The 25,276-nt window shown below is 38.6% G+C and overlaps 1 protein-coding gene across 3 annotated transcripts; it reads left to right on the top strand.

Annotated features, from left to right (window-relative positions):
* The first annotated feature begins 66 nt into the window (after window positions 1–66).
* LOC101856241 lies at window positions 67–25,276 on the top strand. Of its 3 annotated transcripts, none has more exons than XM_005092122.3 (16): window positions 67–229; window positions 5,115–5,222; window positions 6,462–6,558; window positions 7,662–9,645; window positions 9,967–10,034; window positions 10,531–10,621; window positions 11,991–12,079; window positions 12,701–12,855; window positions 13,357–14,561; window positions 14,999–15,079; window positions 15,762–17,608; window positions 18,107–18,546; window positions 19,098–19,275; window positions 19,863–19,926; window positions 21,898–21,997; window positions 23,413–25,276. In XM_005092122.3, exons 2-16 carry the CDS (start codon window positions 5,160–5,162, stop codon window positions 23,458–23,460), a joined length of 6,510 nt encoding a protein of 2,169 aa, XP_005092179.2. In that variant the 5' UTR covers window positions 67–229; window positions 5,115–5,159; the 3' UTR covers window positions 23,461–25,276. The 3 variants fall into 3 exon arrangements, with proteins under 3 accessions (XP_005092179.2, XP_005092178.1, XP_012934572.1); XM_005092121.1 differs by lacking the exon at window positions 67–229 and adding an exon at window positions 231–311; XM_013079118.2 differs by lacking the exon at window positions 67–229 and adding an exon at window positions 765–1,339.

Below are 25,276 nucleotides of genomic sequence, written 5' to 3'. Positions count from 1 at the left end.
TTCTCCCTCATTTATTTGGACTGGAACATTTTACAGAACGTTGTGTTTCCATTTCTTTAATATTTTTTTTTATTATTATGTCCTAAATTTCGAGGACAAAATTTCAATGCACAGGAAATTATGAACATTTCTGTTTGTAGAAATGATTGAAGCAGTATTTCTATTCCCCACAACAATAACAACTTCATAATTTCCGAAATGAGCCGAGAATCGGCGGAGGCATGCAGCGGTAAGTTTGTTTACAACATGGATCCCTGGCATCGACATCCGTAGCTACCGTGACTGAAAATATATGAAATATGAGTTTTCGGGTACGAATACCAACCTGTTTACATATTTATTAATATATAATGCTCGAACGGTATCTTACTTCGTTTAGAGATGACAGATTATCTATAAACTTCATATTCTGTGCGGACACAAGTGGTTACGTTGTCCACCAAGCTTGCGTGCCCGAGCATGTTTGACTAATTTGATTTGAAATGAAAGTTGATTCGCCCTTCCTTCTGTTCTTTCTACTGTGGATCTGATGTTTCTAAATTAAAACGTGTTTTCATCATGTAAAATTCAATAATGCACAAATTACTTTGCATATCGTTGAATATAGAAAAGGACATAGAATCTAGATCTAGATCTAGCTATTATATTATAAACTATAGACTAGAATAATAGATCATTCAAATTGTCTCTTCTACTTCTGGCTTCTGGGACTAGATTCTAGATCTAGATCTAGAGCTTCTAAATCAAGATCTATCTAGATCTAGAAATCTAGATCTAGACAGACTGAGAGAGTCGGCTACAGTAACTAGATTCTAAATCTAGATCTAGAGATCTAGTAATGTAACAATAGAAGGTTAGAATGCTAACCAGTAGACTCTAGATCTAGATCTGAGATCTACTCGTGTAGACTAGAACTTCTGAACTAGAGTAGCCTTGTCTAAGAACTTTTCTTTCATTCAAGCTGCTGGAACTTGACTCTAAAAAGTAAACTAAAAACACAAAATTTCTACGAACGGTTTCCGTTCTCGAGATTTTTTGGTTTTTGCGAGATTTAGGCATCATCTTTCATTCTCATTCTGCCTTTTTGTGAGGACTGGGAAGGAGCATATTTATGTTTGTGTCGAATTCAATTTCTAGAGTCTAGAGCTAGAGATTTTTAGACGTCTGAATATTCAGATACTTCAGTTGTGGTTTGGACAACGTTCCTGGACTATACTTAATTTGAAAATGCCTTCAAAAGGTACTGCGGCGAGAAAACAAGACCGCTCGACTTTGGAAGAAACCTATTTTGCATTTAGTCACCACTAATCACTTTAGCAAAAACTAAAATCCTTCTCATGTAAGTAAACAAAACAAAATCCCTCCACGCCCCAAGGCCCCCCACCAACACCTTACACACACACACACACTCTCGCGCAGGCCTCTCCATTCGCAAATTAGCGAACATATCTCGAGAACGGAAACCATTCGGAGAAATAGACTTCGAGTTCAAGTTTGTTTTCCCAAACATTCGGAGAAATAGAGCTGGCCTTATTTTATTTTCACTACCCTCTCATGCTCAGGTATTATAATATATATATAAAGGCCTTTTCTTGTGGAATCGTTTTACACGATTATATCGACTTTGCATTCGTCGCACATTAATCATTTAAAAAATATTTGATGGTATTTATTCACAGTATCACAATAAATATATATATATATATATAAGCTAATTAATTGCATAGTTCCGCTCTTTGGACTTAACGGGGGATTTCTTCATTGGGGCATGCCCCTCCCCCTGAAGTAAAAAATCGGGGAGTGGGGGGTTACAGTTACAGGAGGGCATCCACCCCGTTTTTCCTCGTAATTTGATGTTTTGGAATTAGGTTTGAAATTTTCTTGAAAATGATTGAACTGCAACAGTTGTAGTGACCATAGTGCAATCTGCTGCAAAAATTAAGTCAGTTTGACCCCCAAAACAATGCAAAACGGTGCTGAATTGAAAGTAAAAAGTTACCCTCCAGTTACCTAGGACTTACATTCACACATACAAAATTCTAATGCTTTTCAATTGCACTTGGACTCACTTACGACTGGGCCCTTTCACCAGTCACAAGCGTTGAAGACTGGTGTTTTTGGGGGTGTATTTCAATAAATCACAACAACTCTCAGAATTACCCTATTGTAAATATTTTTTGACACAGTAAAGTAACATTCAAGTTCTAATTATAAAAAAAATTAAAGTTGTCTAAGTCTAATACTTTACTTTGTATAATTTTTTAAAAATTGGCATGAATTTGATTTTCCGAAAAATTTCCAGAGACGTGACAGGTAGAATGAAATTCACTACAACAACAAAAATAAAAGTTCAAAGTGTTCTGGTTTGATTTGTATCCATGTGCGAGTGTTTGGTGAAAATATAAAAGCTGGTCTGTGCATTGATTCAGACCCATACACTGAATTACATGAGACAGATGTACGGCACGACGCTGTGATTTCGTTGCGTGAAAAACAACACCAGTACTAGTGCTAGATCTAGCCCTAGAACTACGACTCAGGCCGTGTTCGAGTACATAATCCAGGATCCTAACTATTAGACACATCTTTTTCTGAGACACTAGAACTTATAAAACGTACGGAAGTATAGAAAATGGCGAAATTATGTGATTCTTGTTCATGCGACTTCTTCGACTGTTACTACGACGCGACTGTATAGAAAAAAACAAAGCGCGAGTTTCGGTCTGTTCAACCCCAGGTGGGGTCACTGTCCTTCACCTACTTCAATAACTTAAAAACTACGGGCCCCAGAGATACGAAACAAAGTCTAAGTATCTCAGGCTTGGCCAAACAAGGGTACGAGGCGGGCCTCGCGATCCGTGCATGATTTGTAGAGCGAAAAAAAATGTCCAAAGTTGGTCACGCAGGGCTTGTGGGAGCCGTCGCGAGCGTCGCGGCGGGGGTCACGCTACTGTTGTGTGAACCGTCTGAAGTGAGTTAACATTTCAGTCAACTCATGTGATTACGCTAGAAGACAGGTCCATGAACACCCCCCCCCCCTCCCCCCCCTTCCCAATTTTTTTAGGTTACAGGAAACATGCCCCCCATCTTAAAAAAGCATGTGAAATGTTACTACAACTACACAATTAGGTCTACTGAAATACAAAGTTTAAATAAAGACATTTCCCATCTAAAAATTAATAATTTGTGACAGATTGATTGTAAGTTTTATGTTATATTAAATTTTTTAAAACGATAAAAATAATTTATGAATTTCATAAAAAGTGCTTTTAAAAAATACCTGAGTATGAGACAGTTAGGAGTGAAAGTAAAATAATACTGACCATTGTTTTGTTTAATTTGTGTTCCTTCTGTCTCAAGTATCTCTACATCATACCATCTCATGAGTTTGATAATTTTTGCATGATACATGTAGCTAAATTTTCAAAGGTTATATATCAGAGATCCAATCCTTCTGATTGTTGTAGGAGACGACCGAAAAATGAGTCAGTCTCCCGACCTCCCGGCAATCGCCCCAGTCTCCCGATTTTCCTCATTTTTTCTCAATTTTGCAGGATCTTTCTAGAAATCAAGAAAAATATGACCATTAAAGTAGTGGAGCGGTCTTTCAATCATTCGAGTAAAGTAAGGAGGCTAGCTACAGAGTAGCTAATCCACGAAGCAATGGTTCCACGAAGCTAGGCCCATAGTTGCTATACACTAGATAGATCTATCACTGTACTATACTGCAAAGGTAAGACTTCAGTATAGTGACTGACCATAAAAGAAAGTAATCAAGCAGTCTTTCAAATTTCATTCGTAATGCGAACAAAGGGGGCTAATTGGAGCAGCGAATCCATGAAACAATGGTTCTGTGAAGCTAGGCCCGTAGGTTATTAATTATTGGTTGATTGGGTCTTAGGCACGTAAACAGGGCCAGCCTTTGTCTTAGAATAGAAAAGCCTTTGAATTTTTGTCGCATGACGTCACTCTTCTTGATTCATTGTTAGATTTTGCCCCGTTCATGGTCGTGTGACGTCACCAGTCTTTCTTCATTCATCGTCATTCTTGCCTTGTCGCTCAAGCTATCTGTCAATGCATGTAGATCTAGCATTATAATAAATAATCTCCTTTTTTATTAAATTTTTTGTGTATAGTACTTGCGGAACCGCATGATTTTGAAATCTCCGTATTGTTTTTTCATTTCTCCCTAAAAATTTTGGCTCATCTCCCTAATATCTTTCCTGGCGGGTTGGCATCTCTGATATATATATATTATATATATATATATATATATATATATATATATATATATATATATATATATATATATATATATATATATATATATATATATATATGTATGTATGTATGTATGATATGTATTTGTTTTTACAGGTCGGTAAGGATTTGGTTTAGGTTTAGGGTGAGGGAACAGGAAGGCGCTTTCACAGTTGGACTTTAGCCTAAATTATCAATTTGAAATTTATTATAATTGTTGAACTTTGCCAAAAGCAGAATCACATGAGAATGCAGTAAAAAGAATTCTGCCGTGATTAACTACTTTCAGCTTTAGTTGTTGAGACGGGTTTTGGCGAGTGTAAAGAGTTTTAAAAGGTGGGCAAGTCGCTAAAAGGTAACTGAGGTTTCAGCCAGTCACCAAACTAACACATGTTCCTTTCTTTCTTGTGTGTTGCTCCTGCCTTCCATTTATTGCTTTCTCTTTCCATCCGTCTGCCTCATAAAATGCTCTGTGCAAATTTCAGAGGATGGAATATCAACCCAAAATTTATGCTTTTTTTGTCTACGAGGCCAGAGAGAGTTTGAGTTCATACAACAGACTGAAATAAATCAACTTTCTCTTGGTCAGATGAATCATAGCTTTCCTGTCCTATACTACGTACTTGTCTGGTTTCTCTTCTCAGCAGAAAGGTTTGTACTGCTTTCCTCCTCCAGTAGTTAATTTTGGATTTTTACCTGGGACATTGTGGGTAGTGGGAGGATAATCAGCTTTCATAAGATTTTCACTTTGGTACGTTTAATTGAATTGTCATTGTGCTTGCATAGAAATGTTGAAGAAAATGTTTGGCCTCTTATTTGTACATAAATTATTTCTTTTGTTTTTGTATTTTTAGCCTCTCAGTCCTCCACATAGTGGAGCTTTGTCAGAATTCAATTTGATGCAACATCTTATTGATGAAATGGACAAGTCAAATCAGAGGATTGAGGACATATCCCAAACAGTGAGTATGCAGTACTTGAAACAGTCTTTTCCTAAAAACAATTGTGTCTCGTCTCTTGATAGGAGGCTGAATTTATCATGGCAAAAATTAATTAAAATGGGCACCAGTGTGAGCATTTTTTCCCCCCTTAGAAGTGCTTGTTTTGATAAATGAAAAAAGAATACTGTATTCCTATCGTGTTAGTTTTTATGATTTTTGGGTTTTTTTTACTAACCTGCTTTGACTTTTTTCCCTCCGTGTCCGTAACCGTGTGGCCCCATGCCATCATGATCATGTCCTATATTAATTGAGCATCTCTAAGTCATTTTTTAAAATGTGGTTGTCTTCTTTTTATGTTCAAGTCAGCCATGGCAGGTACCAGCGTGGCTTGGGTTTGTCATTTGATGAATGCTAAAAAGATAGATTTTCCTGTATTGTTAAAACACATTGTTGTTAAGAATACTAAAAATGGAACAACCAGAAATGCTGTGTTTACTTTTTCTTATCTCTTGGGATAGTCACAGAGTTTTTCTTTCTTGACAAGAAAATTGCTTTCATAATGACCACTGCTTGTCTAAAGTAAGTCACTTAGAATGAGAGAAGTGATTTTTTTGCCTCTTCTACTTAAGAGATCTTTGGTAGTCTTATCATGTGAAATGATTAACAAGATAGTGCATTTATTTTTTATCTCCTCTCCTTTCAGTTCTCACCTGTTCCCTTTTTAACCCTTTCACTGCCGGCTATGAGCTACATAACTGTGCCGGGGAAAATTGCTCCAATTAGTACTCCCATCACATAGAGCCCCTAACTCAGAAACTCCATTGAAATAATTATAATCACTGTCACAGTCATTCATAATTAATTTCGTCTAGAACTTCTTCAGCTTATAAGGAAGGTCGATAGGCTAGTCTCTTGGATGCTATTGCGAAAAGCAACAAAAAAAGTTAAAAAATCAGAAACACAACTCAGAACGTCAACGCTTCACTTCTTCAAAACAATGAAAATGGCACTCAGATTTGCTGGAGACTACTGTAATATCAATGAGGGTTAGTCTTGACATCGTTTTGTCCCTTTATAAAGTGGAAAATTACATTTAAAAATGACTTCATCATAGGCCCGCCGAATCAGCGGGCACATGGCACAGGGGAACCACTTCTTGGCGCGCTGAATATACAACCCATATTTTGTGTAAGCATCATGATGAGACCAAATTTAAGCTTATACCTTTTTGTCTGAAATGTCTAAAATTTCTTTCTCCAGCATGAAGAGTTGGGACTTCATGTAGATGGTCATCCATCATCATCTCACCAGTACGAGTTGCTGTATGACGAGGCTTGGAAGTCTGAAGAATCAGATGGTAATTATACAATTAACAATAACGTTTTTCGTAGTTCTGTCTTATTGCCAATACCAACACTTTTGTACAAAATATTGACTTTATGGAGTATTTTGTATTTTTCAATCTGTTGCACTTAAATTTGGTTTTGTCACAGCAGCGCCTTGAAGCTATTTTTATTTCCCTTTTATTCACTTGAACACAGCTGAATGCTTGCATTGAAAGTAAAGACCACTGCACTGCCTGCCCACGTGATAGATTGTGTGCTTAATACAAAATTTCTCTTGCAAGTTCCCAATTACGTGGTGCCAACATCTCAGTAGTACTTCAATATATTCTATTGGCTCTGAGTCTAGTATGTAAGTGTACAGTATACATAACGCTAGTTTCATCATCTGTTGTTGGCATTGGGTTAGATATCCCCTGTGCTTGGTGACTGTTTGTAGAAATTCTCAGTACAGTAAAGGAAGTCCGTATACTTTCTTTGACATATGTAAGTCAATGAGTTCATTTTGTTTGGGGTTTTCTTATTATGATAAGTGCATTTCGCTGGGTAAGATAATTTTTTTGGTATGAAGAGTGCAAGTTACATTTTTTAATTTAATAAATTTATTGCTTCTGCAGAAAATTAAGTTCTTGCACACATATTTTTCATTTTACACTGTTAAATTTGTTTGTTTTTGTTTAATGAAATAAATATTAAGTTTATCATTTCCACGAAATGTTTCTTATTGCATAACAGAGTACAGGCATTATGCTTGTATTTGCTGAGGAGAAATATACTTTTCACTTTATCATGGAAATAAGGCTCTAGGAATGAGAGCATAAGGTACTCCAAATCTCTTCATAATAGTTAATACTTAGGATAGCAAATAATGTCCATATTTCCTAAATTGTACTTTTTATGGGTACAGGTACTCTTATGGTGTTGATGTTCAAGTTATGCATTACGGTGGAAAAACAGGACTAAAACAATCTTTATGATGGCACTCCGTCAGAAACAACTTTTTTTTTTTTTTAGATAGGAGAGTGCATCTAAGATATGCCCACTGTTGAAAAATATTGTAAAATAAATTCAATGAATGCACCGAGTAAGTTATATCTCATTGCATCCTTTATTTCAGGTGCCAGTCTCCAAGAGATACCACTTTCAATCATTAACAAAGAGTTGAATGACAGTGGATGTGATGAGGCTGTCAACAGTGCTATCACTGAGGTTTCAAAAGACTTCCTCTCTGGCTTGAAGGCATCGAACTATAATGTTGACAGTGATGAGTCTCGCATATCATCAGATACAGAATTCAAACTTCTCAATGGAATGGCCTCATATGCTCGCTACCCGGAAACTGGGACTGGCTTATCAGACACTGACTGGAATCCGTATGGCACAGAATCTGACTCAAACGCTTCTCCACGTATGCATAATTCCGACAATAAAATAGTGGATGCCAAGACCATTTCTTTCAACCCTCCGTTACACAGCACAGACTTGAACATTATAACTCCAATGTCTGCTTCAGGGAATGCTCGTCTCAGCACTAGCCACAGTTACACAGACAGTGCCAATACAGTTGTATGCTTGAAACCAGACATGACTACAGACTTCTCCACAATTTCTCACATGTCAGAGCAAACTCCCAGCCCTGTCAAGTTAAACAAAGAATATAGGAGAGACACGGATTTGAATCAAACAATGCGAGGTCCAGAGCTGGATCTTCAGGCTAGAGACAGGCACATGAGTGGACCAACAAGTCACCTTGGTCTGAAGTCATCTGGTAGTTCTGATAGGAATACTGAGAATCTGCAGTACATGTCTGTCATGGAGAGGGCTAAGCTAATGGGCATTCCACAGGAAATTGTTGAGGGACGAATGATTGAGAAGTCTAGCCTGCAGCCTGTCAATGGCATTGGTTTGAAGAAAGATGATAACAGGAATGCACAAAGTTCTAAACGCTCTGGTTACAGGTCTGATGAAGATCATCTGGGGAAAAGAGTAGAGAAAGTCTTGTCGCAAACAGAGTATCTAGAGGCTGTCAGCAATGCCCACAAATCAGCTAATGTGGACTATAATATGTTACAAAAGGACCTCCAGGAGATCCAAGACAGCTTGCATCGCACCCTGGGTCCAGAAACCACTGCAAACAAGAGTAACGCTTCGGCAAGGGACGAGGTGGATGGAAGAATGCCTGTTTTGTCTGACAATGATGGTGATATAATTCCCAGCACAACAACAACCCCGGAGAGAAGAAAGAACAAAATGACTTGGGACTTTGCTGCTGACCTTGGCTATGTTGACCCAGGTGGCTTGATGGGAGAGATTTCTTTAGACACCTACACTTCGAACTCTCATAGACCCTCCACAGAAAAGCAGTCTTATAATTCCGATGGAGATGAGACAAGGACATCGGGGAGTAGTTCTAAGCTTGATGATCATGCAGCTGCGGACCAAGTTCTTGCTGACATGTCAGAAATTTTACTCCCTACGACACACCAGCTTCAGTCGTCGAAAGATGTGGATGAAGTCTTGTCCAGCTTCCGAGACCAAAGGAGACAACTAGAGTCTCGATATGAACAGTTGAACAACCAAGGGTTGGCTGACAAAGTTTATCGTATTTTGACAAATCAGGACCCAAATTCTCAGGCTCGTGGTATTTTGTCTGATGTTAGTGCAGAGGAAAAAAATATGAAAACAAGGTATGCACTTGGCTTACAGAAAAATGATTTTAACTTTGTTTCTGGCTCTGGCAATCTAGACGATAGCAACCACACTGTGACTTTCCCAGACGATGTGCGCAAACGACTTGACCTGTCTGGCCTGAGTTCTGTAGACTCAAGTCGAGTGTTTGAAAAGTCCTCTTTCGCCATGCCTCCTGTGAAGGGCTTCACAGCATTTGAGGACATGACAAAATTTTTGTCCTCCCAGATGGCAAAAGTATCTGAGAGAACATTCAATCATAGCCTCGAGTTGCAAGTTCCACCTCAGACCATTCAATGTTACCCTTTGTTTAGGGATGAAGACCGGGGTAACAAGGACAATGATAAACCCACAGAGGAGCAAGTAGCTACATCTCCTGAGGGAGACACAGAAGCAACAAGCATTGTTGGCAGGTATGCTGATGTTTTGGTCTCTATTAAAGGTCCTTGATATTAATGATGCTGCATCAAAAGTGACATTTGGATCATTGATGAAATTAATGAGTAGTGCAGAGTTCTTACTGGCTGCGAGACTGGGCCAGTGATGGTAGTTTGATAGCGAGACAAGTAATTTCTTCTCGGAAATCATTTGGTACATTATTCTAAGCTTTGCAATTAATCCATAAAATGTACACCTGTTGAACTTTACTCACATGCATGCCTTTGTATCATGTCCAAAAAAACGCTTGTTTCTCTTAAAATAATTACAGCTATTACTTTGGCTTATGCTTCTAGGCCGAGGAGTCCACTTCAAGCTGAGGACAGAGTAGAGTCGAGCACTCAGTTGAAGGATCTGTATTCAGGTAATGGCAGTATTAGAGGGGAATATTTCTCAAGGGACTTTACAACTGTATGAAAATCCATACATGTATAGAGAGCACTCCTAGAAAATTTTCTTAAATTTGGAATGGTTGGTGTGTGCATAGCTGTTGTTCTTTGACCTCCACAAAGACTATTCTCAAATGTGATTTGCCATTCAGTGAAGGTTGCAAAAATGCAATGTAAGCATGTTACATTTCTAACTTTTGGATGATTGTATAACACTTTTGTCACTTGTCTGCTAAATGTCATTGTAATCTGTAGTGTTGACGATGACTCATCTTTTAATGAAAAGGTAATTTTAGTAATTGTACAATTTTGATGGTTTCTGTTTCTTTTTTCACAAACTGAAATGGTCTCGTAGTCCTTTTCAGAAAATAGTCAAGCCAGTCTTGATTTTCTTTTGATTTAGTGATCTAGACCTATCTTTCAGTACTTTTGTTTTCCCATTGGATTGTTCAATATTTATTTGTGTACTAGATCCAGACCAAGGCAACAACAGCAACCAATCTCCCAATGACTCAGACTCAGGGGCTGGCCACCTAACAAGGGAAAAGTACAGGCCCTATCGGTAGGTAACATTTTCTATGACTATGAATAGTCCAAAATTAATGTGCTGTTTTGACCTGATCCTTACCCTCTTTTTTGTTCCTAGTATTCTTTGGTGATAGAATCCTTTTTTTTTTTGGGGGGGGGGGGGGGGGGGGGGTGCAAGAATGCTTGGTTAAGATAAAACCTGGGAATAAATTTATTTTTTTGTCAAGGCATGTCAGGCTTGTGCTTAGTTTCTCATTTTTGTTAGTGTTGACAGTTCAAGAAACACTTTAATACTGCATGAACATTGCTAGTAAAGGGATGTTTACAATGTCAGCTTCTGGACATAAGGCAGGTCTATTGCTATTAATGTGTACAGATGGTGGTATGACATGCAGTTTCACTCTTTTTTTTCTACGTGTGTGGCACATTGTTGAAATGAGGAATGGTTTATGTTTTTCCCTTCATGCTCTTACGTTCATTTTCTATAAATGTGAACATAAAGTGATAAAAAGTTTCATTGTGAAAAAACCAAAGTTTTAACTATGATAAATACAGTCAAACCTGCCCTGACGGCCACCTCTATAAGACGGCCACCTGTACAAACGGACACTTTCCATTTCCCCCCTTGCGTTTTTTCTATATAATTTAACTGTGTAAAACGGGCACCTGTCCAACGCGGCCACGGCCACCATATTTCAACACACAACTCCTATCACACTAAGCAATAACACCTGTCTTAGACGGCCACCTTAGTGACTCCATTACGCTTTGTCATAAATCAAGCATTGGCCCCTGACGTTGTGGGCGAGCCGTCATAATCTAAAAACCTGTCGTTGTTAGGTAGTCCCTCCAACTGATCATGTTGCGTAGGCCCCTCCCACTGTTGACCAATAGGTAACAAAATTAATTTTCAGCTGCTGGGGAGGGAAGCGTGTGATCCCTCATAACCCATAAGCCCTGCCCAGAACCCATACACAAATCGTAAGTGAGATGAGTGATCACTGTTTACCCAGTCTGTAACAAAGTAACAAAGGACGTCAACATGAACTTGTGACAGAAGCGTCGCTCTTCTCCGTGTGGTGGCGACCCATGTGTTTGTTTTACCATAGCACTTGGTCTTTCTCGTCTGACACATTTCCTGTTATTGTCACCCGTGACAAAAGCAGCAACAATAGAAAAAAAAACCCAGCGAAAACAACAACAACAAAAATAACAACAACAATGCAACTACCTTCAATTGAGACCTCAGAAAGGAAGGGTTTGTTTTCTCAGATAGGAATGTTTTGTTTTCTTCATCTTGACCAGTCCTGCCTAAGACGGCCACCTGTCTTATACGGCCACTTTTCTCCTTGACACAGGTTCGACTGTATTAGTTTTCTATTTCTCTGTTTCTTTTATTTCAGTCCTGCTGGGTCCAAGGAAGTATACTACACAGAGAGTGACACAGCCTCAGTGACAGACAGTGTCACTACCATGGAGAGCACACACATTGGTAAATGAGCAATCCTAATGCAGAATTGTTTTTTGAATCTTTGATAGCTATTGTATCATACATGATTGTAGTCTCTTATAAAATACATCTCTCAAAATGTTGTACACATCTGAACGTTGCTTCATAAAGGCTTGAGTCACCATAGTGTGCACCAGGTTGCATTGGTCTTGTTATCATATCATGTGGCATTTCTTGTCTTACTTTGAAGCTTCCTTGTTTTCTTACTTTTCAAACTTACGTTCAGGAAAGAAATATACTGACATTAAAAGTATGTGTAAATACTTTTAATTGAAGGCTGTGTATTTTTTTTATTTTTTTAAAATGTGTATTATATGTAGTAGGCTTGGTGTCTCATAAAAGGCAGGTTTTGTTTGACAGCAGTTCTTTGCTAATTTTTCAAAACACTGCAACATACAGATTAAATGTTTTGTACTCAATGAAGCTGCATTTAATGTCTCAACGAGTTTTTTTATATCTAAAAACCTTTATTGGTGAGTGGGTTGAATTTTAAAATCCAGCTTAGAAATTATTATTTTTTCCACATTGGTGTAAATCTTATGTTTTTCAAAATTTAGTTTTTATTTGTACAGGTTCTAACAGCTTGACTGTATTTTTCCTCAGGTTCTGATGATGCAAGAGGTCCCAGCCTACCATCAAATGTGTTGGGAAGTCGGAGAGATGCGCCAAACGTAGCTGGTATTTATGGTGCTAAAAAACCTCTCTCTACAGTACAAGAAAATTCTGAACTTCCTACCATCCAGGAAAAATCTGGAATTGTAAGTCTTGTTTCTTTATATTGTCTTTGTTCCTATTCATTAAAGAACTAGAGTCCTGAAAAATGCTATATATGATTGCTGTTTATATTTAAGTTTCTCGGAATGCTGTGCTGCTGTATTTTCTTTTCTTTTTTTTTCCTGACCTCTTTTGATTAGTTTCTTGTTACATCTACTAATGGTTGGGTTTTTTTGGTTCACTTTTTCTGTCATAGGTGAGATCATGAAAAGTTTTTGTGGTTTATAAATTTGATAAGTTAAAAACCAAACTGATCAGATAATGTAGATATTTTTGGCTTAAGCATTCTGTATCTAAATGAATTCGGCTTGTATGGTTGTGAATCATAACATGATTTTTTAATATGCAACATTATAGACGTTTGATTTTTATGTGTTGTTCCTTATAGCAATATATATTGTGTTATGCTACTGAGGAGTTGAGTAAATTTATTGTTTTTAACCTAATGCATCATGGATGTTTATTTGTTTCTCTTATTCATGCAGGATGAGCGAGAGCAGGAATCTCCTTCCTGGAAAGGGGACAGAAGCTCTGAAGCTAGATCTGCTACTGTTCCTGGGAACGGACCACGGAGTCAGGGAATCTCTTCCAGACCTGAAACTTCTAGTGACAGGGGGCGTGACAAAGAATACAGTGCTGCACAGAAGACTTCCAAACCAAGAACTGATAAAGATGATGGGATCTCCATCAACGTGCATACAGAAATCAGAGAGCCAAAGAGTGGTCCATCACCTTCTGTTGAGGCTGCAAGGAGAAATGCCCGATGGGAGAATAGAGAAGAGGAGAGACAGCGCAGTGGGTCAAACCCCAGTCATGGTGTGGGTAATGGAGGCCAGTCTTTTGGTGGACAAGATCATACAAGGGGAGAGTTCAGAGTACCAGACAGAACAAAAGATCAAAGTCCTGATTCGGACTTCAAATACATTGGATTAAGAGAGCCGTATACTCTTCCCTCTGATGCATTTATCAGCAGCCGGGAGTCCCCGTTACAGGAAGTAGATGATCAGCCATCGGAGCCACTGTCCCTGAGGATTCAGATGAAGTATGAAGACACAAATGAGTCAAACGCATATGACAGACAGAGATGGGCAGAGCCAACAACAATGAAACAGTCGAGGATACCTGAAGACTTTCTGCCCACTGCGGCAAGTAGCAGACCTTTTCTTGGATCGGACCGTAGAAGTCGATTTGACAATGATGAAGTGGGTCAATATTCTTCTCTACCAAGACGTAGGTCTCCTTCTCCACATAGGTACTCTCCAGAACAACTGACCCAGGTTCGACCTCGATCTCATTCTGATGATAACTTGTACTCCCCCGTTCGACAAGCTCGTTTGTCCCCTGCCTTCAGACGTGCACTTTCACCTGATCTGAGAAATGCAATAGAGGGTAGGTCTCCACTATTGAGCCGAGATCTGAAGGATTCCCTTGCCCAACCTCCTTCGTACTACCCTGAGCATCGCCCAATGAGAGAACGTGACTTGGCTAGGAGTCTGTCTCCTCCTCCAACATTTCTGGCCCGAGATCGTAGTTCATCCCCACGACTGCACAGAACAGAAAACCTGTTTGCCAGACCTAGTAGCCCTCCGAGTTTACGCTCTAGGAGCCATGAAGACCGTGCTCATTCTCCGATCTTGAGAGTACGAGATGATGTCGCAGTGAGGCAGTCATCACCGAGCCCAAGTCGAAGGTGAGTGCATTATGATGGAATATTTATGGACACTTATGTTGGTGTGGTGGTCGAAATGTAATGCAAAGTGATGTAGAAGGCATACTATATCTGTTTTACAATGAATTGCAAGGGGGCCAATTTGTAGAACGCTTTTGAGGGGGGGGGAAAAAGTTTTTACTCAGTTATCTTTCTTCTCATTTATGCTTGTTTTAAAATAGACAAGCCATTACTAATATTTTGTAATAGTTGTCCTGTGGGTCTATATGTTGCTGTAATTAAGTTTTCTGTGAGTCTTGATTCTTGCTCTAAATGCTGGTTTCTCTTTTTTTGCTTGAAAATAACAGACTTTTCTTTCTTAAAGCTCAAAGAATTACAATCGAAAAGGTATGTGGGTGGCAAAATTGGTCAATTTTTTAAAAGAGTGTTTTCTTCATGTTTATTTCCCCCCCGCTTAGAATTTTGGCTGATCCAGACCGGAGTCACAGAGAGCAGGGACAATCCAGACAGAAAAAGGCAGCTGTTTCTTCTCCAAAAAGGTACCTGTTTTGCTGTATTTTTGTGAATTTGGAAGATATGTGAGGCTTGTTATTGCACACTGTTTATTACATTGTTGTGCACTTTTATAAAGTCATTAAGAACTAAATGATGTATAACTGTACTTTTCCTGTCACTATGACTATGACATTGCATTTTATTTTAACCAAACCAAGTAAAGTGACACATTTCACTAAGACCCTTTTCCTGTTCTCTAATTTATGTTTATCTTAAATAAGATATAATTCAGCCTCAGTGTAGCTTCTCTTCAATTGAGATGGCCTTGCCGTAATATTGTTTTGAGACTCACAAAGTCAGCATGCAGAAGAACAAATTTTTGCCAGCTGGAATTCATTTCCTTTTACATGTCAGAACTATTTCCCATACTTCTGTCTCAGATTTATTATCAATTGATGCTTGCCGTTATCAAACTCATTTGGATATCTGGGAACCATGGATGGAGAAGTATCCTGGCTGAGACACATTTATTACTGATTACTTGGTGAGCCTGCCAGAACCATTAGTCATCTACCCATTTAATCTAGCCAGGCACTCAAAAAAATAAAAGGCTTGTGTAATAATATGTTACATGCTTAAAGCTTACATTCGAGTAAAGATGTATGCTTTGTAAATATCATGATTGTAGTTCTGTCTTTCATGCTACATTTTCATGTTTCCTTCCAGGTTTGTAGAGCTCACTCTGGAGGGCATGAGCTCGGAGAGCGAGGTGGACACTGACTTGGACAGGGAGCCCGTCAGTAAGAGGGCACAACTCCTGAGGCATGCGCTGCACCAAAACCATGAGCCAGACGTCCGGCCAGATATCAATGCTTTGTGGGAGCAGTTCAAGGCCGTGAATGAGTCATTCGACAGTTCCATGAACAGCTCAAGGATGGAGGCTGTTGCTGACCTGCTGCGCAACCCCACCCAACACATGGTGCAGCAGTACCTCAAGGAACGCGACCAGTACCGTGTGGAGAGACAAGAGAGAGCACAACAAGATCGCGATCGTAGGCTCCAAGAGCAGAAGAAGCTTCATCAGTCTAGACATAGTTCCAGCGAAGATGATCTTAACGGCAGCTATGCCCAAATACTTGCCAGCAAGGAGGAGGAGAGGCAAAAAAGGAGAGCAACAAAGAAGAAGAAAGGAAAATCTGGAGAGGTGGGAAAAGTTCAAGGTCAAGTAGAGACAGGGAAAGTCCGAGGTGAAAGTGCACAAGATGCACTGAATCCTGAAAATGTCCCAGACAGTCTGTTTTCTATTCCAGAAGATGCCAGCTTTGAGCAGTCACCGACAAAATCAAATTCACCCTCAAAGGCCCAGAAAGCTAAGCCTCATCGTCAGCAGCACATCATTGATCCCAACATGAAAAAATTGAGAGATCGGATTTCCAAACAAAAAGGGAAGATTGACAAAAGTACACTGAGAGAACTCCAGCGTATAGACAAGTTAAAGAAACTGGAGAGTCTTCTGTCTGCCAAGCAAAAAGGAGAGATTAGTGATGGAACTCTGGAAATGCAGCTGGAAGAAATCTCGTCTACCTCACCGGTATCTGACAACTCCCAGGATGGCACAAGAGATATCAATAATGGACATAATTCCTCAGCTCTCTCTGATGACAGTACTACTGCCAAAGACAGCAGTGCAGAAATGCATCGATGGAAGGCGGAGAAGGAAAAAAGAATCAAAGAAATGAAAGCAGCTGAAAGAGAAAGACTCCGTGAGATAAAACAGCTGAAAGTCGCGAAGGATAGGAGCAATATGGAGTCTAGACACAACCAGTTCAAGTCTGGTGGCAGACAAGCAAATGGGCAGATGTCAGAAATAAAGTTGTTGCAGCTGGTGACGGAAGGTCTCCTCAGCCCCCAAGAGGCCTACAGACTGGCACTGGAGAGGGCTTCTGCCCAGGGAGGTTCTTCACAGGATGAGGAATTTGTCCCAAGAAACGTACCAAATACTAATATGAATCACAATGAGAGGCTTCACAGATTATATTCCCCTTACTCTAGAGATGACTCTTTCAATGGGAATGTCTATCGTCACAACGGCAAGCTGAAGCAGTCTCCCTCTGTGAGCTCATCTTTGCCAGGGGAGAAGATTCAAGGCAGGTTTCCTGATGGGAACAACACAGGGAAAAGGTTTGGAGCAACTTCAGTGGAAGGAAGATCTCACAGTAGCAGCTCAAGGCAGAGTCGTGGTTTGGTACGTCCTAACTCAGCTGCTTATGGTTCCCACTCCCGGTCTCCAAATTCACGTGAACGACCTGTGATTTCAGTGCCAGAGTCTCCCAGGTCAGCTCAACAGAGTCGACAGAAAAATCGTGGCAGCAGCTTCTCTCCTTCGAGATATGATCAAAGCAGAAGTCCAGCAAATCGCCATAGTCAAAGTAAAAGTCCATCTGGAAGAGGAATTGCTCATCGTCCCCGTTCCTTGTCTCCCTCTCAAAATTTGAAGGAGAAGAGATCAAATCGACGTGCTGGAGTGGCTAAGCTGCGAACAGGGTCAGAGAATGTACGACCAAGGAGACAGGGTGAGAATTTGACCTTGCTTTGTAAAAAAGCAAATATTAAGATTTATATTCAAATTTGTTTATGTAGCTTGGTAAACACCATTTCTAGTTGTCTCCCTTTCCCGTAGTATAATTTAGATTGTGTCATTAATTTTAACAAATGTGCTGTAGAACATGGACCATTGAAGGATGAAAAAAAGAAGGAGGTGTTCAATACGAAAGGCAGACGTCAATATAAATGATTATGATGTCATGCACAAATGATTATAGTGTGGTGTTTCTCTTCGCAAGCTTTAAGTTGTTGTAGTTGAAACTATTTTCTCATTTATTGCCTAGGATGTTAAAGTGATTATAATATAGTCATTTGTCCCATTGACTAACTCCTTTGTCCAATCTGTAGCTACCATGTCAGGCCCGAGGGGAAGTATATGGATGTAGTGTATTTTATACTCTTGCATCTCTTTTTTGCTTGTTTGTTACTTATTCCATTACTGTAACACCCAATGTATCATATTTCAGAAACACCAAGCTGTGGCGGTGTTGCCTGGCACATTCCAATGAACACTCATCCCAGTCAGTGGAAGGAGCCCACCACTGGCCCACAGAGGCAGGCAGAACGTGTGCGAGATGGAATGCCCTTGACAGAGTGCAACCGACAGCCGGAAGTGTCCCATGGGCCGAGCCTGCCAGATGAAAACACAGACACAGATGTTGAGCCAAGGGCTGACCGGCAGGGGGCAGATATCTGGCATAAGTGGGACCACCCTGCGGGAATCCCACGGCAGCAGTGGGCAGAAATGGTTAGTCGAGATGCTCTTGCCAGCAAGACGAACCACTGGGAAGTGGATCCTCTGATGGACAGGGTCCAGTATATTCTCAACAAGCCAGCAAGTGACACTGCCAGTGAAGCTGGACAGACCTGGCGTGAGAAGAAGCCAATTGAAAAAATGACCCTACAGGTAAGGCAGAGCCCTTACATTGAGACTTTTCACTGAGGTTAAAATATGAGGCATGCACTTTGTTCCGCTCTTTTCCTCCTCTGTATTATGCCACAGAGAACTGAAACTTGCCTATTGTGATGGCCTGTTAAGTATGCATGTGTACCCTAGAGATCTCCTTATATTGTTGAATCCTGCCCTCTGTTACATGCAGTTTTATCAGGGCGAGGGGGGGTATGTTTCATAAAGTTCTCCTCACTAATATTTACTGTGGTTGCATCCGGTATCAATCGCGTCCCCAGTTAGTTTTTGGCCAGCAAGTAGAAGAAACCCTCTGCAGATCAATAGGAAGTGCAACCACTCAAATAGTGGAATAAAGTCTGTTGTTTTGTCTCAGCATTCTTCCTTTTTCTGTTCGCCAACCACTTGACCAAATGTCTTCCCCCCCCTTTTCAGAATGACTTTTTTGTGGTTAGTACAGCATCAAACATAGAAATGCATGCATGGACATGTGTCCATACACCTTCCTACCTTGTCAACAAAATTATCACCCCTTTTTTTTCACTTTGCAGGAGGCATTTCTCGCCCGTAATCAAACATTCATTTCGAGTTGCAAGGAGCGTCAGAAGAGATTGGCTCTTTCGAATGAGAACCGAAGGATGCAGGAATGCTTGAGATTGGAGCGAGAAGCCATTTTTTCAGAGAATGATCGCCTCATGGAACCCAATCTTCATGCACATCCCTATAGTGGTGAGTGCAAATGTCTGGAAAATTTCTAGCTTTTGATCAACATAGTACTTGAAAAGTGATCCTTAGAGGACAGAAATAATTAATTTATTTTCATACTTTTTTATTTGCATTCCTTGATAAACTTAGAATTAAGGGTCCCTGGAGTAAGAAATTTGTGTACAGCATTTTTCTCGTAGCATTTGATAATGTCTGAAGTCATGAAGAGCCTGTCCTTCTTCCTTAGCCGTTACTCTCTTTGGATATTGAAATAATGATTATATTATTAATAAAGCATTGAAATTTTTGCTTGAAATGTTTGGTGATATCATTATCTGTTTGTTGACAGCGCTGCTTGAGTAGAGAGTAATTTCAGAAAAATATTAGCTCAGAGGAAATGTTTAGTATCTACAAGTTGTTTATCTGTGTAGTGAGGTTGTTCTGAATGACAATTTTGCAGGATTTTTTTGTTTAATTCTAAAACCTGTTTGTGATTTTTTTAGTTTGTATACCATCTCTTTGTTTCATCTTGCCTTTGATTGTGTTACTTTTTATATTAGTTTATACTATTATTAAAGATAGACACACAATTTTGTTTTTTATCTTCTCAGACAACTTGTACCAACCCAAAAGACGAGTGTTGACAAAACAAGAAATGAAACAAATCACATTAAAGTAAGTGATAGTTGGTTTTTTTTAAAATAGAATCAGTCATTTATGACAAATTTTCAATGTGTTGTATTGAATCTGTTGTGGTGAGGGAAAACACAAAGAAAATGCACAGCAGTTGACGTGTGTACTGCCTGAAAACTGTAAAGTGATGGCTGGTTGCAAGACTCCAACAAATGCCATACAGTTTGGCGATTGTGGGAGTCTTTCACGGTGCCATCAAAATATATTTGAGTCTGTGTTGTTTTCATTTCTTTCAGCAATTTTTTTATAAATTTGAAAATTGCAAGGAGTATTTGTAAATCTATGCTTCAGAAAATAATATTTCTGGATGCTGGGAAGCTTTGATAGTTTGCTGTCTAAAAACAGACCCACTATGTTTGGTATGGTTTTAAAGGTTATTTTCTCAATTTTTCAAATTCTGAATAATTCATCACTCACTGCGCACCGACTGTGGAATAATAGTTGCAGCGGGGGGGTCCCTGCCGAGAGCCTTATCACGTGGGTCAGCTCCCTGTCGCCACTTTGTCTGGGCTGACTTAATTTTTGGTACTTTTCAACGTGCAGTTTTAGGTGTATCCTTGTATTTATGGTAATTACCATTTAATGCACCCAAAGCACGCATTTCTGCTCTTGAGACTCAAAGAAGAATGGACTTCGTAACTTGTCTGGTTATTTCGTTAGACGGTCTGAATTCCGCAATGCTAAATTGTAAAAAATTGTTGACAAATGTGAATGGAAAAAAAAATCAATAAAAAAAACCCGGCATGACAAAAACTGTCAAACTTTTGGTACATGAACGACATAACATTGGTGCAGATACTCAGAAAAAATGGTATCTGCGCATATAATAGAAAGCTATAATTTTGCAACTTTATCCATCTGGCACACAATTCGCTCTGAAGTAATTACTCAAAATACAACTTTATGTGTTTAATAAAATGGTAAATATTAGAGTATTTTTTTGAAAGTTTATAAAAATTAACAGAAGTCCCTTTCTGAAAAAGTGCAAACCAATTTTAGTGCAAACCAATTTTAGTGCCAGAATACATCTACAATGTAATATGCGAATAGTGTCTGTTACACTCCATGAATTCCTTTCTTTTCTTAAAATGCTTAGTCTAGGTTTTGTAAATTAACTGAATAACAGGGATGACTACTCATAATTGGGTTATAAGAATGGGGAAGAAGTTATATCGTTTCAAACATAGACAAAAATGCAAAGTTTTTAACTGACGTCGGCAAAGTCGCTTCAGTTTCAGGTCTCATTAACTCCGTGACTCCAAGCTGGAGAGCTCCAGCACGCTGCTGAGTCGCACTAACTAAAAGTAACGGAATCGGGCAAAAAATGATGCCGTGCACTCCATCTGTAACCCTGGTTCAACTCAATATATGTTCCTGAAAGTGATTACCTTCTTTGATGTTTTTTCTCCCTCACATTTGCACTCCACACGCATCCTGTCCTAGTATAATTGTGACTTGATTGAATATTGAAAGCGTTTTCCTGACTTTTTAAAGTAAAATGCAGAGAAATGTGGCACTTTCATTTTAAAATGACAATATTTACCTTTATTTCCCCTCTGCATGATATTAATGAACATGCAGCATAGTCCAGAATTGATTGATCATATTTATTTTTAGTTATTCTTGAGGTTTTTTGCCTCCATTGCTTGGGGTTTTATTCTCTGATAATGGAGAACGTTTCCAATCATCACTGTTAATATGAAAGTGTATCTTTTGAGTTGGCTTTTATTTTGTGGAAATGTTCTGATTTTTCCTTTACGCATTCGGGTCCAGGTACACTCAATGTTATGTATTCACCTTGTATACTCACAAAGTATCTGCACTGTCGTGAACATGATTAGATTTTGTCCGTTTCTGTCTTTGATCTAACTATTTGTCCTCTCTTTGTGAGGGTCAATTCATGGCATCACAATGATACAGATGATGTACAATGTAAAAACTTTTGTTTTTCAGCAAGTACAAGAAATTACCTGAGGTTGTTCAGAAGAAAGAAAGCGACAAAAGGGCAGATGAGAAAAAGCTTAACAGATTGCGTGCACGTTTGTTCAACAAAGTGAGTAGTTTTATTTATGTTTGTAGTTATAGCCGTCTGTTCACAGTTAGCCATTGATTGAAGCAGGCCGGTTGTGTGGGGTTTATTTGTTTTTTGTGGGGTTTTTTTTTTTTTTTTAATTTGGGGGGGGGGGGGGGGTGAAGATTATATGACTTGTCTTCTGTACCACCTTGGAGAAAAGTCATGGGGAGTGTTAACATCTGTTGTGATAAGCAGCAGCACCCCAAGTAGGACTGAGGAACAGGTGACCTGGCCTTTAATGATCCGATAGCTCATTAATATAAACTTTTTATACAGTTTACAGCAAGATCTTGTGATTTAAATGTATGTTTGGCCCTCTACTTAAAGATGAACCATATTCAAGATTTTTGTTATTTGAATCAACTGTGCCTGAAGGCTTCCTTATGCAATTGTCCTGTCCAAAGCCAGGACAAATGAAGCCTTGGGCAGTAATCCCAAGAACTTGGGCCATAAAATGTACAGCGGGAACAAGAAAACGGAAATAAAGAATGGCACTGAAGATGGAAGAATTTTGCTCCTTTTTTTATGGGAAGTGTTTTTGAGAGATACAGAGGAGTGGATGCAATGGTTAGTGCAAGAAAGAGAAAAGCACAGATGATGCACTTGAAGCTGAAGAACATCAGAAGCTCAAGTAAACTTAAACTACAGATAAAGCAAAGGATAGTCAACACCAATGTCAGTTTGGTACATAACATAAGGAACAATGACATAAAGGATAATTATCCTTGATCATAATCAACCATTAGGAAAATACAGACAAACTTCCACTGTGGACCAAAGAGTTTAGAGAATCCTTCATATTCGTTGGCCCAACAATAGATTTTGGAAGGCAATTTTTCAAACATTTCTGCACATATTCATAATGCATTTCGTCAGAAATGTGTCTCACTGCAAGACCCACAGACAGAAACATGTGCCTTTTTTTAATAGAATTTTACAGCACTTGGATGGAACATAAAGTCATGTAAGTGCCGAAGATTAGAGGTGCTACAAGAGAGTAACAAACACAAAAAAGAGGGAGAGAAAGACAATAGATATATGATAGAAAAGAAGGAGCAAACCACACTAGTGCACCCACCAACCACCCACTTACTCATGTCCATATATGTTATTGTAAAACTGATCAGTGTCAGCAAAAATAACATACTGAAAATCAGAAACCCCTTTGAAATCCCTTTCATAGGAGGAGAATAGTCCTCTCAGTCCTCAGAGATACTATTCTGATAGAGACTGGTTCTATTATATGATATATAGTTGAGATGTTAAAATGATTTGATCTTATGTTTTGTAAGAAAAAAAACTTTATTTAATCAATTTGTCTGAACTTTTGGACTATTTTCTTCTTTCTTTGGGGGAAAACATGTAATAAGCTGTGTTTGCTATTTCTTTTTCAGAAAGTGCAAAGAGATGTGCTGAGGAAATTGGTCATGAGACAACGTTAAAAGTCTCCAGTAATTCTGTGTTGAAATAGTGCAGCAATGTCTGTTTGGTACACTTTAATGTTAAGTATCCTATATATGTATGTGGTTGAATAAAAGAGGTATTGTGATTATCTAGCACTGGCTTGTATTGGAAAGATGGTAGCTTTGTAAAGGGATTATGTTTCATATTCTCCGTACACACTTGTCTTGTCAGTTCAATAAACTGGTAGTATTTATTTATTCCCATACTTTGCATTAAGTGATCAAAAGTCTTACAGTGTCTTCAGCCACCAATTTGCCGTCTTCTGTGAAGTTACTTCTGTGATGAGCTACAAAATAATCTTTAAAGAAAGTACAGGAAACTCTTTATATTCATAGACAAGAAATTCTGATAAGATTGTGCCATTTGAGTAATCCTTCACACAATTTGCTTATCTTTGTTTCTCACTCAATATGATTATTATAATTTTTAAAAAGGATGAGGCAAATAAAGTTGGTCCTGTCCTAGACATGAAAGGTCAGTGCCCCAGAAATAAAATTGGACCATGGTTTAGCCACTGATATCATGTTCCTATTTATTTGTCAAGGCTGAAGTGATGAAATGTCGCCAGTTTCTAGCAAAGTTAAAAACTTGGAATATAACATTATCAGCAGTTCTATCTACGGTAGTCTTGTTTTGAGTTTATTGTCTTGTTCCATACATATTTGATCGATTTCTGAATCATATATGTTTTCAACTGAAGTTTCCCTAAAACTGGCGTGTTAATATAAGATCAGCTTTTAAAAGTTTTCCAGGAAATCCTCAAACTTACTCCAAGTAAATTGTAAATCTAGTGAAAGAAATAAAGATTCTTCTTCTTTTGGAGTTCATGTTTATTTGTGTCATGAATCATGTACAGCCTCTTTGATCATAAATGCTTGAAGCTTAGAACAAAGTTGACGATATTTGCATTTTCTGTGATATACTATAACAATATTTTTGTTTCTTTTTGTCCCTCCCTATATCCCCTTCTTCATTCCGTCCGTCTGGTTCTTCTCCGATTGTTAATTTGAAGAGATTGAAAGTCAAAATATAATGGTCTTTATTTTTGCCAGTAACTTCTTAATCATCGTAATCCAAGCACCATAGCTTGCCTTTTATACTCATTATATTATAACTTTTAAAGAGCTTGCATTATTTTTTAAAGTTGAAAACTTAATAATATTATACTAGTATGGTTTCTTGTATTGTCATAGTCATACTGCAGAGTTCTAGAGTTGAAATTCTATAAACAATAAAAGTGTATTTTCACACCACTATGATCCCGAATTAGAAATTTAGTTGATTTGCATGAGATTGGGGTTTGAGTCTTAATGAGATTAGAAATGTTTTGTTTCTTTAGGAAGATTTCTGCTCAGCCATTTGCCCTGATATTGAAAGGCAAGTGCCATTCACTTCTTTGGGATGACTAACTTAGTCTAACAGGGTGTTGTATTCAAATGCAACTGAACACTTTGTATAATTCTCAACTCTGGCTCAGGTATCTCCTTCAAAAATGGAGAGACGGTTTTTTGATGAAAAGAATGTTAAACCAAATGTTGTTTTATGAGTTTCAAATTTACTTTCATTTGTTAATTTACCTAGTGACGAATTAATATTCACTTATCTCAGTTTCTTTACTTACAGGGATTTTGCACACCGTGCAGCATTAAATATATATAGTATCCTTTACCTTAGCGACAGTAACTTTGCATCTCATGTAGGGCGATCTTATTGTCACTTTTTAGTGTTTTAATATTCTGTACAGCTATTGTTGTAGACCGCAAATTGTCAATAAAATTTGCTTATTACAAAGTT

This window comes from Aplysia californica, unplaced genomic scaffold (genome assembly GCF_000002075.1).
Source record: "Aplysia californica isolate F4 #8 unplaced genomic scaffold, AplCal3.0 scaffold00041, whole genome shotgun sequence".
NCBI lineage: Eukaryota > Metazoa > Mollusca > Gastropoda > Aplysiida > Aplysiidae > Aplysia > Aplysia californica.
Note: the sequence above shows the minus strand (reverse complement) of the source record. Positions and strands in the feature narration are given on the sequence as shown.

Coding starts and splice junctions, on each gene's coding strand:
- LOC101856241 (XM_005092121.1), top strand. Junction 5,223..6,461: donor TTGAGGACATATCCCAAACA/GTGAGTATGCAG, acceptor TTCTTTCTCCAG/CATGAAGAGTTGGGACTTCA. Junction 17,609..18,106: donor TGTACGACCAAGGAGACAGG/GTGAGAATTTGA, acceptor ATCATATTTCAG/AAACACCAAGCTGTGGCGGT.